A 14,927-nucleotide genomic window follows, 5' to 3' on the forward strand; every position below is an offset into this window, starting at 1 on the left:
GCTCCTTCCACGAGGCTATCAGCAAGCTTAAATTTCTTCTGAGAGTTGCTGGAGGAGGAAGAATGAAAGAAGAAGAAACGCTCAGGTCAAACGAGACGGACAGTCTTGTTCTTAACCAAGGCTAAAATGCAGTCGACCTGCTAAGTGGGGGCCGTGACGAAAAAACACATTTCAGCCGCCGTGGCCCGGGTTTTTTTTTTTCCCGATAACCTGAGAGCATTAAGCCGCAATTTAATGATACAGCCTTATGATCTCAGAAGCACTTCATGATATCTGATTCCGCGGGTTCCTTAATGCGCCGGGCCATTTAATTTATTTGCATGTTTCCAATTTCTGCTCTTCGAGGCAATTTGGCTTCTTTGCAAATATCGCCTGATGAGAGGCATTAACTTGCACAGTTTATCACCGGAGTTCAGCTTTTATGTTCGGAGTCAAGGCTTTTCAAAAATCCTTTTGTAAAGGTTTTGTTCCCAAATCATTAGAGAGTCGCGAAGCAAAAAGAATAATTTAGAGCACGGAGCTGCTTTGTGTTCTTTGAAACGGAGAAAGCGTGTTGCTAAACAGTTTCATCTTTTATAATCTGCCTCGGAAACCTTATCGTAGGAGATCCCAGAATGTAGTTCGCGGCTTTATTTGGGATGTAAATAATCACGGGTGTCAGTCATGAGCCGGCTAATTTGTTCAACAAAAGAATCGGGAGGAGACGTCTCCCTTGGCTTCCATGGCAGGCCCAAGACATCAGAGACCTGCTTTCATCGGCAGTATGAATTCAAGTGATTGAAAATGAAATGAGTGACGTGTTTTATGAAAAAGTCTTGCAGGTGCTTAAAATCCAAGAGAAAGTACAAAAGCAGCATTTATCCTAACCCACCGCATTATCTGTCGGGCAAGTGGATGTGGGTCTGGTCGGTTGTTACCATGATGGCAATTAACCTGTGCTTGGGGGGCCTGGCGCTGCAGGTGATAAACTCATCGATGCTTGTTGGCAGCGGACAGCATTGTCCTGTTAGCTTGCTGTCTGAGCCCAGGATAGTTGCGTTTTGGCTAAATCCGGAGTGACTCTGCTTGGCTACACTTGTATAACTGAAATGAGACTCGGACCCAAGGTCTTGGACCAAGAGTGCTTTCTTTAGGTTGGGGTAGGTGGTGCAGAACAGCACAGAGTGGACAGTAGATACCAAACGAGGAACTCGAGCATGCACGTATATGGAAAATGATCTTCCTTCTTGTGGATTCGGGAGTCTTGGCTTCCCCTTCTTGGCCATGTTTGGGAAGACAGTTGCCCATTGAGGTGAGATGTTTGCAAAGTCGCGGCCTCCAGCTCCTGGAACAGATAGGGGATGCACTTCAGCTTTTCTCTTGCTGCGTTTATCGTGAGTTGCAAGATTTTTTTTGGAGACGAGGTAGAGAATCAAGATTGATATTGACTGCTTAATGCCATTTTTAATGGGAAAGTCTTCTACGGGGACTTGTATAGCTTTGAAAAGGGAAATCCCTTCTGCATGAAGCAGTGAGGGTCGGCCTTTTTGGTAGGCAAAATTAGCCCGGTATCCTCTTTGAGCACCACTAGGATCCTCTTCCCCTGCCCAGTCTGCTGCTCTGCTTTCTGCTCCCTTCCCAATCCATTGCTGTGCTGCCTGCCCTCTCCAGTCTGCTGCACTGTGCACAGGGGCTGTCCATGCCGCTCGTGGTATGCTCCCAACCGCTTGGCCGGCCCTGGCTTAAAGCATCCAAACTATCGTTCTTTTTCTTGATTGTGATGGAGCCAAATGAAGTGTCTCTTTGTTTTGCTTTCTGTGATATAATAGTTCCTAAGTGTTGAACCTTGAGTCCTTGCCAGTCCTGAGGTCAGATGAGATCGGGCGCATCCTGTCTCCAGCAAAGTTTATTAATAGATGGGTTGGTTCTTTATAAAGACGAGGTTCTCATTAAAGCTGGCAGTCGTATCTACGCAGAGACCATCTGAAGGTGCACGTGCGGCTGAAGTCCCGTTTGGAAAGGTTGCGGTGCATGGATAAGCTCCTGGCCTCTGAATTTCACCCATAATGATCTGCTTTGAATGCAAGCATCAAACTGAGATGTTGGAGCGGGGAGTTGCAACGGTAAGGATAGTATTAAGGGACAGTTTGCTTCTCCTAGGATCGAACCTCGATCAGGGCAGCGTGTGGACACAGCTGATGCAAAACTGAGGGCAAATCCAAGATGATTGGCTTAATGTACTGGCTTGGCAGGAGCTCGGTTTCTTTTCTCCATTCCTTGGATAGCGCAGTGCGATTTGTTACAGCAGTTGATGCAAGTCAGGCTCGGTGGAAGAACTCGATTGTTCAGGCTTCGAAGCCTGGGGAATGGCATGTTTAAGTTAAAGGCCGTGCCTAAAGGGTTGGGTACGGTGCTTGTACGTGTGTGATCCCCGTTGCTTTCCAGAAAGTCAGAGTTAAGGAAGATCGGGGGCGAAAAGAAGCCGCAAACTATTGAGCTTTTCTGTTCCAGTTTCTTGTATGGCGCTATTGCTTTTGTATTCATCACGGGTGACAAGCAGGTCGTCCTCTTCCCCCTCCCTCCCCATCCTGTTCTGGGCATTTTTTTTTTCCTTGTGGGAAATTTGCTTCTTGGCAGAGTCTGCACCAGGCTTATGCACCATTTATACTTCAAAATAGGACCTAAGCCAGGCTTGAAGTATAGTCCTAGCTGTTCCTCTGAAAAGGGGATTGAGGGTCACCTGTCTTTATAAATCTTAACGATGTTTTAGTCCTGTTTTTTGGATTTTTTTTTTTTTTTTTTTTAAGGAAGCTATGCATTGCCCCGGGCAAGCACACTTCTGCAGAGCTGGCTGAAAGCTGGGGGTGACAGCGCTGTGGGTTTCAGATCACTTCTACTTCGTTTAAATGACAGAATTAGGTGGAATAAATGACAGCAGTCAGTTAGCGATGCTCGGTCTTGAAGCCTGCAAGGAAAGAAAGGCGTTCTCTGCAGACACGGCTCCGTCGCTGCGCCCGATTCGTTCTCACCCTCGCTTGCTGGTATGCGTTTTCTAGGCCTTGGGTTTCCAATGTGAATTTGATTTGCAGGCGGCGCGTTCGACAGAAGCAGCAGAAACGTTTGACGCGTTGGCAAAACCCGAACGATTCTGCTCAACCCTTCTCCAGATCCCATTATTTGACACCTTTCCTGCCCTGGTCTCCGCTCTGCCCCTCCTGCCTCTCCCGGACTTTGGTGTTTGATTTATTGTCTCGTCCTTTTGTCTTCCTCTCGTTTGTCCTCATTCTGTCTCGACACCGGCGTCCTCTTTCTTTTTTCTCTGTAGACATTTCCGTTCTTCTTTGCGGAGCGCCTTCAGCAAGGGATGATATGATCTAATGTCGTTTTCCGTTTCCATCCTATGCATAAAACCCTCCTAGGTTTCAAGAGTGACCCCCGCCTTGATTAATCCCCTTTTCTTTCGCTTTTCTTCCCCATTCAGGCTTTGATTTTTTTTTTTTTTTTTTTTTTTTTTAATTTTTTGAAGCGTCTATGTTGGGTGCATAACGTGATGGGCGAGCAGCTGGGGGTGTGCGCATTGCTTCCCTACGTCTGTCTCAAAGCGTTTTGGCGAGTTTGCTACGCCGGAGTTGCCCTGGTGTATGGAGTACCGGCGTGAGCTCTTTGATGGGTTTTGTCACTCGAAGGCCCACGTGTGACCCGTGTGGGCTTCGCATGGGTAAGGAGCATCTCCATTAGAAAGCCTCATGTCTAATTGAATGGGAGGACACCAAACCACCCATGGATTTTCCTGCCCTTATTGAATACAGCTGCATTTAAAAAGCAGAGGCTCTTATTACCTGTGTCAATACAATGCCCTACCCCTGCCAGCACCAATCTTGGGAGCAAAGGACGTCCCCGTTGTCTCTGGGTCCCCAGCCTTGCCCAGTTGAAGGGCGCCTAGAGCAGGAGGTGCTTTAGGGACACAGTGGAGCAGTGTGGTATAGCCTCGGGGTTGTTCGTCATTGAAAATGTATCCGAGCGATTAGACTGGGCTTCTCAAAGGAGCCCGTGTCTGTTGGGATTTGGGCACCTACCCTCCAAACGCCTCCAATCTTAGCATATGAGGATCTCTTCCATCTCCTGCTGCCCCAAATTGCCAGGGGTCGTTACTGAAAGTAAGGCTTTGGATCAGCACTGTTGTGAGGTAGGGGATCCGGCGGCATCCCCCCGCATTGTGACTTTCAACCCTGGCACAAGTTTAAGGAGCGATACCTGAAGCCCTGGAAAACCTTACGATGTGCCACAGGTAAAACCCTGGGAAAGAGGGGCAGGGAAATAGTCCGTATTCCCAGGAAAAGGACGTGCGGAGGAAGATGGGAACCGATGCAGGTGCTTTCCTGGGCACGTCGCAGCTGAAAACAGGCATGGGTTTAGTGAAACAGGAGCATATCTGAGATGCGTCCCGACGTGCTAGATCATGCAAACTCACTCTAATACCATGTGATGCCGGGGATACAGAACTGAACCACAGCGACAGTATTAGAAAATAGGTTGGAAAGTCTGACGGGAACCTAAAATCCCAGGTTGCAGCTTTTACCAGTGCTGTTTATTGGTGGAGTCGATACCTTTCACCGTGTCTCAAAACAGTTTCAGCGTGAAGCTGTCACGGCGGGAGAACGACCGTGCTCTGGCGGTCGGGGGCAAGGAGCGTGCGAGACCCAGGACGACGGGGTTGCATGCCCAAGTGTCCTGGGTTTGCTGTGTGGCCTTGAACAAATCCTGTTTGTCAGCTTCTTGCAAATATTCGCGTTGCTGCCAATATGCGAACCAGATTTCCTTTGGGGAAATAATGAAAATCTGGAGCAGCCCTGTACTGTAAGAAGGCTGAAGAGACTATTGCATTTAATTAAAGAAAAAAAAAAAAGCAATAGAAAGAAATAATAACAAAAGACCTGGCAGCTCAGATTTGGCTGCTTGCGGATGTAATCCACGTGCAGGAGGAGACGCATGGGAGCTCCCCCTTAGGCTTTGCCAGTAATTTCCCGTTAGTCGCCCTTCTGGATGCTGACTCAGCGCTTTGCTAAGCAATCCTAGAAAAGACTTGCAAAGGTGTGATGCATTACTGCCTCCTTGGGAGGTTTGTTCTCCAGCTCGCTACTTCCTGCGAGCCGTGAGCTTGCCAAGAGCGAACAAGACGGGGAAAACCACTGGGCCCAGCGCGCTTTTGATTCACCGTTGTGAGAAGAGAATAGAAGTATGCATGAGGGTCCAGTTGACGGGCAAACTTACCAGAGAATTGCATGGGGCTTCTCACGTTCGGGTTCACCCGTCAAGTGGGGTATTATGATGGTGATTCCTGGGGCCAGATCTTGATTTAGAAGTCAAAGGTGGTTTTGCATGAGTTCAGGGAGCAAGATTTGACTGCTGGTGGCTGTGCAGAGTACGCCCTCCTGGCACCCCGATTTCCAACAAAGATGGAAAGATCAAAAAACGCAGCTCGCTCCCTTCTCCCCCTTTCCTTTTGTGCCGAACAGTTCGGTGGCGGAGTTCAGTTTTAATACACGGCCGCTCTTTGGCCCAAGTGCCGTGCCAGGCTGGGTAGATCATGCTGCCTTGGATCCTTGATCAAGCCGTACCGTATTGATCTGGCCCCTTCCTGTTCGCTGGGAGCGAGCACTGTGATTCCCAGTGTGTTTGCTCTTACGAGCTACAAATAAAAACACCTTTAGAATAAATCCCACCTACTTATGGCAAAAATAAACCCTTCCTTTACGTGGGGCATTGGACAACCCCAGCCTTCAACCCTCTGGGTACTGCTATTTAAAATCTCTTCCTGTTGAATGTTTATGATGCGTTCTTTCGAGTGTGGGTTGATTGCCTCTAACTTTTGGTTTTTCCTATGAATACAGCACTAGATTTATGCTTTTCTTTTCAGAGGACTTAGTAGCTACATTACGTACCAATATTTGTACGTAACATCAGTCGCCTTCCAGGAAAATGTCATGCACGTATTGAGTAGGCAAATCTGTTGTCGTTGCATCAGGAGGCGTTTTTGGAAATGGCTCGAAACACATTTCCTTGCATCTTAATTGGTCCTTAAAAGAAAACATCAGTCATCCCAACCTCTGGTTTTGATCCTGGGGTGTACGCTGCACTCGTGCCATTACGGGCCGTGGGATGTCTGACTGCTCTGCCTCGTGCTCTGCTAGGAAACACAACCAGCGTCGTGTAGCTGCAGAGGGGGGACTGCAGGTCCTCGTGGGCTGAATGATCTTGAGATCACTGATCTACAGTCTGACTTCTGGGCAGCAAGATCTCTTGGCATAGTTCACAGCCACGGGAAAGTGAAACCTGAGGTTGGCAGAGGAAAATAACATGCTCCGTGCACTGTGTTGCTTGCTTGATAAGCTCCCGATGGGAGACTGCTCTGGATCTTAGCATCTTGGCTGGATACTTCTTTTCAGCATGTAACCCAAAAAAAGGGCGGGGAAAAGTTTATTGCAGTAATGCACCCTGGAGCAATCCTATGCGTTACTCCAACCTGTCAGGGATCACACGACCGTTTCCAATTCTCCGGAGCCAAAAAACTCCCAGTCCAGCTGTTAGGTGGAGACAATACCAAAGAGTTTAGATTGAGCTGGCACCGTCTTGAACCTTTCCTTGTAAAGCATCGCATAGTAAGCACCACCTTACAGGTTTTGAACCTTGTTATTTGGTTTCGGTTACTGGGAATTTGCAGCATTGCGCTCTGCATTGCACACGCACGCTGAATCTACTGAATTAAAAGGTAAAACTCTGCGGGGAAGGAGTTCAGATAAAAAGAAAGATGCTGGACCGGGAGAGGGAGCATTAAGAGGCCCTGACGAAGGAGAAGAGTGTCTGAGTTATAGCACCGTAGGAAGGAAGTGTAATTTAATAAGGTGGAAGGAAAACAGAAGGTTCCTTTTATGCCTTTGTGACACAGGGCTTATAAAGTTTATTTAGAGAAAGGCCAGATGCTGGAAACCAAATCGCTGCAGTACAACAGGGAATGCCCGCCGTATCCACGGATGAAACAAGTGCCGTGCGTTCGGGGCACACGGCACCCGTCATACCAGCCACCTCGCCCTCCTCCCTGATTGCAGCAGGGACCCGACTCCAAGTCACCCGCTGTCACTTGAAGAGCATTCACATTTAAAAGAGAAAACTTGATCCAGAGCCTGGTGGAATTGGACGTGAGGGCAACGACTACCGTTTCTAAGGCATACGAGCTATGAAAGGTGCCTGTACTCGTGGAATGGCCGATATGGTTTTATAGGTTGTAGACATGAGCAGCTATTTAACCAGTAGTGGGGATGTAGGCTTGGACACTAATGGGGTAGGAAGAGTTGAGGGGGGGTTTAACCATTAGCTGCACAGCCCCCAGAGGTGAGGGAGGTCTAACAACTATTATTCTGATGGCCCCGACTGCCTCCAGCTCCACTGCTGCTATCCGTGACGATTGGGACTGTCAGTACGGGTGGTCATGATCACTTAATGGAGAGGCCAGAGTGCTAGCATGTGTTAATGAAGAGCAAAAAGGTGAAAATCCTAGCAAACAAGTTAACAGAGCTTAGAGAGAGAGCCGAATACGCCTGCTGTTAGCTATCTAGGTGTCTTCTAACACCCCCCCATGATGGATCCAGTCACAGGTGACACGTGGCACATGCCACTCCAAGGAGCGTAGCCTTGTAGTAATTACCCAACCAGTTGTGCATTGCCCACTTGTAAGACCAAGGCATTCAAGCTTCAGACGGCTGGGCCGTCCAGACAGGTGCGAATGCCCAGATTCAGGAGCCTCTTCAAACCGTTGTTGCCTGATCTGCATGTCTGCAGACACACACCTGCGCTCAATTTTGCTGGTAACCGCCTGTCTGCCTCTGCCTTCTCCTGGTTTGAATCAGAGGCTGTAAATCTATTCATACCGAAAAGCTGTAATGGGTAATGCAGGTCTATGGATAAAACCGTCTGTGATGGAGAGTCTCCGCTGGGCGAGAGAAATACTTTTCCTGTGAGACGATGTCTGCTCCTGGACAAAATCAGAAGGGCAAGCGGTAACCTAATCATTTGGTTCTGCAGGCTGAGTTGCTAGCTGCCTGCCTGTCACTTTATTTCCATTTATCTTCCGCGGCTGTTGGACGTGTTCCCCCTTTTTATTTTAAAAGCCGGGGCCTGGCAAAGAGATGCCATTGCAGTTTGGCACAAACGCCTGGTCACTGAAGCCTCTCTCTGCTCTCAGCGACGTTTGACCTCCCAAATTTTGACCACCTTGCTGCCCCTGGCAGCTTGCTGCTGCTCTGATCTTTGCACAGAGATGCGGCCCATGTGCTCCACTTTGATTGCTATGGAAAAGTAGCTTTAATTGAGCTGGAGCACTGGATGCTGGCATCGGCAGATTCCTATCAAAAGGTCAGTGTGGTCACAGCACTCGGTTGACCTCGCGTGGCCCTGTCCTCGGCTTTGTCCGACCTGTAGCTCACCTACTGCACAGCTCATTTAAGACTTTCTAAACATGCCGCTAGAGTTTTTATTGCCGGCATGACATTCCTTGCTTTTAGTGAGGCACGGTACAGCCGTAGCATAGCGCCGCTCCTCCGCTTGCCGCGTGCTGTTGGATTTTTTTTAATGCCCAGCTTTTCAGGAGCGGCTTGCAAGGAAAGCATGGTAGTTGTAGACGCTGGTAATGCGAGGCCCTTGTGATGTCCGGCGCTCCTGGCTGGGGAGTGAACCATCAGCTGGACGAGACCAGAGCGGTCTGACAACCCCTGGAGGTGCTGAGCACCTTCGACCACGCAACTGATGCTGCTGAGTACCAGCCTAAGGGAGTTTGCAGTCATGTTTGTAGCCCAGCAGCTTCCTCCCCAGGCTCCCATGGGACGTGGTTTGCTAAACAGAGGGGTGTTTGGGAATGACCTCGAATGCTGCAGTTACCGGAGCCAGTTGCATTAGCACAATCTGAAAAGCCTCTCGGGGCTATTGCTGTCAGCCTTCGTTTGGGCGCGCGGTCCAGCTGGGGCCTGGTTTTAAAGCCGGTTGCAGCTTTTCATCTCGCTGGCAAAAAGTCATCGGGTTGCTTTAATTCAGACAGCTGGGATGGCAGCAAGCAATCTATGAACCCACCTGTTGAGTCCCCCGGCTTTGCATGAAGCAGTTGGCTTGCTGAAAGCCACTAACGGCTACGGGTCCCCGCGGTGCCTTTGTGATCGTGTTAACGCTTTGTAGGCTGCAAGCAAGGATGGCTGGACGCGGAGCGGATCGGGGGAAGGTATCTCGCACGTCTCCAGGGGCCTTGGCTGTACTGTCGGCTTTAGGGATGGCTGCATTTCGGTGGTGGGGTGATTTAAAAGATTTTTCTAGTACAGTACCAGCCCAGCACAAGCGGCGAGGGTAGGAACCATCCGATGAGAGGCACAAGGGGAAGTTAAGTAGTCATAAGGGAAATATATTAAATGAGTGCTACCACTTGAGTGCCTTAAAAAGTCCCCCTTGGTCTGCAGGGGTTTTCCTGTCCCGCAGGGTGAATTCCATCGAGTAGCACCGAGTTCCTGTTCGGTGAGATTGTCGGCCTGTTTGTGGGGCAGAGCTGGGGCCTCCGGGCTCTGGGCACCTCCCTGGGTCAAACCTCCTAGGTGAATGCATGCACGGGGGTGGAAACTAGCCCCCCACCCCATCCAACAACTTAATGAGCTGCACTGTGACCAGAGGGCAGGGCAGGGCAGGGGACTCGTGCGTAGGGGCGCTCGGCTCCTCTTCCTGATATTGCTATTGCCTTCTCAAAGTGCGGCTGTGCAGACCGCCGGCTTTCTCCGGGGCTTCTCCAGCGCTTGGGAGGAGTTTTGAAGTCCGGCAGGGTTGCCCATCGCGGCGTCCACCTGCAGCAGCGTTTCCCTTACTCCCACCATGTGGCCGTTCGCGCGCCGCAGCAGGTTCCTCCCGCGTCTCGAGCGCGCGTGGACGGAGGGACCAAAAAGGTTTTCTCTGCAGCCAGGCAAAGCCGGAGCCCGTTAGTTATTGTGATTTCATCCGTGCCCGGGGCATCTGGGCACAGTGGTAAGGAAGCCTGGTTCCTCCACCCAATGTGCTCGCAGCAGATTAGCAAAGCAGTTGTTAACAGGGGTTGAGCTGTGGTCCCAAGGAAAAAAAAAAGCAGCTTCCTCTTTTTTTTTTTTTTTTTTCCTTCTCCTCCTCCATGCTCTTTTTTTGTGCGTGTCAGCGCTGTTTCACTTTGTCACATTCAGTTGGCCTCCCTGGGCTCTTGACTATAGCAGTGCCTAAGAAAAGCTTGGAAGAGGCCAAGCTACAGTTAACGGCGCTGTAAGTTTTCTTTTCTTCTGTGCCTTTTCCTTTATCCTGATGCAGGGGATCCATGCATCCGACAAGGCTTTGCAAGCACCTGTGCATGTATGACTACCCCTCGCTAGAAATTGTACACGCGTGTGAGAGAGACGATGGTGGTGGGTGGTGGTTAGAGGCAGCATGTGCAGAGATGAGCTGGAGTAACTATATTTGATTTTCTTTTGAACCCAGATGTGCTGCAGGGTTGGGGGTTTGTTTTTTTTTTAACGTGGGATTTGCTTTGGCAGTGGCAGCATTTTCCAAGTCCAGGCGGCAGTGGAAACTTGTGCTCGATTTATAATGAATCGTTACAAGCGGAGTAACGGTTAATGCCGCTTCAACAGCCAGTCGTAAAGGGCACCATTCAGGCATTAGTTGCTCTGGGTTGAAATCCTGACAGGGCCAAGGTTTAAAATCCTCTCCGAGTAAGCAGGTTGAAGTGTCCATAAAAATCAACAACTTGTATAAATCTCTGGTTGGGGCGACAAGGAGCTCGTGGGTACTTTTGGCTGCAAAAGGCCGCAGAGCATCCGACACATTCATGATGTGGGTGCTGGCGTGCGGCAGCGTCTCCTCTTGGACTTGCCATCCGGTTTGCCTGTTAGCGCTCGACTATTTTTCGGAGCAGCGGGGATGTGTGAAGCACTCGAGGCAGCCCTTGGTTTTTAGTCTCGAGCTCCGGTCTTGCACACATGCCTGGGAGAGGTGCTGTGGAGCTGGGGGAAACTGGTTTCTTGCATAAAGTTCCCCCCGTGGGTGGGCAATTTGCAGTCTCGGCACTTCAGTCGGATGGGCACAAGCAATGTGAGAGCGGTCAAAGGAGGACAGGGGAGGAAATGTATGCAGGGGAGAGGAAGGAGGAGGGGAAAGGGCAGAGAGAGCTGTCGGCAGTAACAGCTAAAGATGGCACGAAGCTTACTCCGTCTGTAGAGCCGAAAGCACTAGGCTTTCAAATGGCTGCAGAGCAGAGGCTGGCCAGCGCACCCGTCTCAAATGGCCTGTTACAAAATGGTTGCATCTCGCCTGTTCTCCGGTGTTGCTTCTAATTAAGTTTGAAGGGACTCGAGGAATTGACTCTTTGTGCCACTTCCCCGGACCTCCCCAGAGCTCCTGGCTTTCCTGGCCCTCATCCTAAATTTTCTTTTCCTTCATTGCATTGCCCCCTGTGAAGGCAGCTGACTGCTTTCTGCTCTCGCCAAAGGCAATAGCAGAGCTCCCTCTCACTGCCCTTGGAGCAGGGCTGCCCCCCAAGAAGACCTTTCTGCCTCTGAGGGATGCTTTGTGGCTTTGATCCTGCAAGCAGCACTTTGTTAGAGTCCACTGGACCCACCAGAGCTGCCTGCAGGTACCTGATCCCGGCCCTAACGTTTGAGGGGATTAGAGCCATAGCAATGCCTATCGATAAATCAGCTGGAACAGCATCTGGCTAACCTTTCCTTGGGCTCGCATGGGGTAGGAATGTAGTTCCACCTTAAAACCAACCAAGCAAAGCGTGACAAGCAGAAGAAAGTGCATTTGAGAAAAGTTCAGGCGGCCGGGGTTTGGAAACCATCTGCGGCTTGATGTTTTTCGGTTGTCTCGCTGGACTGTGGTTAGCTCAAGTTTTAATCTGCTGCTTTCCTGTTTCCTTGCAGTTGCAGCGTGATGCCTCCGGCTCGTGCACAATGAAGAGGAGCTCTTGGATTTCCTAGTTCTTCAAGGGGGAAGATTCAGAGGAGACTACTGGCGCATCCACTTATTCAACATGTCCGGGTCTACGCAGCCCGTGACCCCGAGCTGGAGGGCCGCGGAGCCACGCTACCCCACTCACGCCATGTCCTACCCCGTTCAGATTGCTCGGCCACACGCGGTAAGGCAGGCTGTTTCCATTCCCACCCTAGCTCCGTCCTGGAGCAGCTTCGCGTGGCCATGTGGTCTGGGGCAGTGATTCAGATTTGTCGGCTTCCGCTGACGCGGGCCGCCGTTGAGAATTGAAGCACACTTCCTTCTCTCGTGGGATTTTGTTCTTTCCTTTCATAGTCTCAGTTCTTCCCTCCATCTTCTCCACCCCTCCGCTCTCGCTTCCCTCCTTCCACACCACCTTCTGCCACCTGTCCCAGTGGCAGCTTGAGGCTCCAGTTGGTTGCTCGTACAAGCTTTGGCGGGTCTCCCTTTTTCCCCAGGGAAAACCAAACTGGTTAAATGCAACAAGAGGTGAGCATTGGGAGTGGAGGGGAAGTGCGGTTAACCACGTGCGTGGAGTTGAAGAGCTGTGCCTCCACCCCGCTCTGCTTTGGCTCTTTTCGTGCATGCTGAATCACCTAGCACCCTTCCCTGGATGCCACCCTTCCCTGGATGCTCCCCAGCAAGCCTAGCCTTTGGTGCCCACATCTGTTGGAGGGCTCTTGTGCTTTCCGCAGGGGAGGCAGGTGGGCTGTTTTACCCTGCGGTCCAGTGGCCCGACCCCCTCTTCGTAGTGTTTGTCGAGCATGCTGCCTGCTTTATTTTCAGAGGGGAATTCAAGGGCCCTTTCTCTTTATTTCTGGCTCGTCGCTGTTGTCCTGTAGGTGAACGGTCCTATCTCCCATTAATCCAAAGAAGCAACTAAAGCAAGAAATGGTAAAAAGCATTTTGCCAAAGGTGACTCAGCCCAGAATCCAGCTCTGGAGTAGTGGCTCTCAACCTTTTTAGACTCGAGGCACTGCTTGATAGGCTCCAGGCGCCCCTTGGAAAATGCCAGCTCTTAGTTTTCACTTGCTTTTTGACGACAGAAAAATGATAGTGATTTTTTTTTTTTTCCTGTTGCAAAGAGCTAAGAAGGGGCTGCAGCCAGTCCGAATGTTTTTAACTTCTTTGAAATCTCTGGGCTTATCTTATAGTTTCATAGTTGTTTGGGGCTGGAGGGCACCTTACAGATCATCGGGTCCAGCCCCCCTGCATGTGGGCAGGAAAGACTGCCGGGTTCAAACGGTCCCAGCAAGATGGGCATCAAGATGTTTTTTGAAGATTGCCAGGGAGGATGACTTCTTGTGAACCGTGTTTGCACACCTAGCAGTGCTGACGTTGAGTGGCAGTCCGCGGCACCCCTAAAAAGGTCTCTTGGTTGAGAGTCGCTGCTCTAGATGCTTGGACCCGAGACCTCTGCTCAAACCACTGTGCTTTGGCAGCTGCCCTCCTTTAGCCCCCAAGTGAACTAGAAAGCAGTGCAGGCCGGTTGTATCACGCTCAGGAAGATGGGCAGCATTTCTGCAATCGGCCCAGAGTGGCCAGGGTGTGGGGGAGAAGCTGGGTTGTGTCCTGAAGAAATAGTTTCCATGCAAAACAGTTGCCCTTTTGGAGCGGAGTTTGCTGGCAAAGCGGTTCTCCCTTAATCCTGTTATCCACAAGGCAGTGCTTTGCTTGATGTCCGGGAGCCAGCAAGGGCGAAGTTGTCTGAGTGCTGCCTCTCTCTTCTGTGCCAGGTCGCCCACACCCATGCTTGCTCATCCTGGCTGCTTGACTGTTTTTAGACTTAAGCCCTTAACAGGAAAGACTTTCCATAGTGGAACGGCTTCAGTCGCTGCAAGCTGCTTAAATGAATCTTATTAGGTGTCGGAGCATGGAACATCGTCGTAAGGCTGCTCTTCGGAGCCAGCACCGCAGCGTGTTGCAGCAAGGTGTTTATGATGAATGTCAGTGCCTCGTCCCACGGATCGCTCCCGAACAGAGACCCCTTTGAACTGCAAAGTCCGCTGTGCCCACGCTTAAAGATCCTGCTTGAAAACCTGTGCATCCAGGAAATGTCAGCACGGGCCTGAAATGTCCTTATTAACACACCTGCCCCCCTCCCCGCCAACCCCCGGTTGCACTTCAGCGGAGCTGCCCGGGCAGCCGCGTTGGGGCTTGGAAGGCTCCGTGCTAGCCCATGGAGTCAGGCGGGCGAAAGGGCAAGCTTTTGGCTGAATTACCTTGCCTGCACACGTTGCATGGGGCCCCTCGCCTGCCTGCGTTTACTTTGCACAAGGCGGCTTTTCATTCCAGGGAACCAAGAGACCTGTGTTCACCTGGTTCGGTTTTCCTGAGTCTTGCTCCGACAAGTGCGGCGTACGTGCAGTTTCGCAAGCACCCTCTGCCTGTTGGGATCAGGGAGCAAACGGACCTCAACGGGCAAATTCTTTCCGGCTTGCGACACGAGGTAGAAGACGGGCCCGGGGAAATGGGGAGCGTGAGCCAGCATGTCGGAGAGGCTGATTCCAGCGGGTGCTCCACACAGGGTTTTTGGGAAAAGGGGGGGAGCTCAGGGCTTTTGGTCTTCCAAGTCCTTGGCATCACAAGAAGAAAGCTAAGCGATCTGACCTGCAATGAGCAGAACCGAACACCAGCGCGGGGCGCCTGGGGCCTGCCCTCATTGCCGGCTGGCACGAATGCTGCATGCATTTCATCCTGTTCATGTTGTCGGAGTGGTTTTGCTGGCGTTGCTCTTACGTAAATGCTGTGTTTTTTTTTTTGTTGTTGTTTTTTTTATTGCCCCATTAAATCTTCCCAAGGTACACAAGCCTTTTAGGTGGTTGGAAGCAGGGTGGGGAAAGGGGGACCTAACTTCAGGCAGCAGAAGTCCGAAAGGGCTCCATAAAATCAGCAAATTCCCCCCCCCC

The 14,927-nt window shown here is 50.8% G+C and overlaps 1 protein-coding gene across 25 annotated transcripts in view; it reads left to right on the forward strand.

Annotated features, from left to right (window-relative positions):
* NCOR2 (nuclear receptor corepressor 2) overlaps positions 1-14,927 on the forward strand; it is a 276,099-nt gene that overhangs the window by 22,151 nt on the left and 239,021 nt on the right. For all 25 annotated transcript variants that reach the window (XM_025197842.1, XM_025197845.1, XM_025197875.1 and 22 more), the window contains exon 2: positions 11,949-12,163. In XM_025197842.1, coding sequence (XP_025053627.1) covers positions 12,059-12,163 — 105 coding nt within the window. In that variant the 5' untranslated portion in view covers positions 11,949-12,058. The remainder of the gene's footprint in view (positions 1-11,948; positions 12,164-14,927) is intronic.

Source organism: Alligator sinensis, unplaced genomic scaffold (assembly GCF_000455745.1).
Source record: "Alligator sinensis unplaced genomic scaffold, ASM45574v1 scaffold628_2, whole genome shotgun sequence".
NCBI classification, from domain to species: domain Eukaryota; kingdom Metazoa; phylum Chordata; order Crocodylia; family Alligatoridae; genus Alligator; species Alligator sinensis.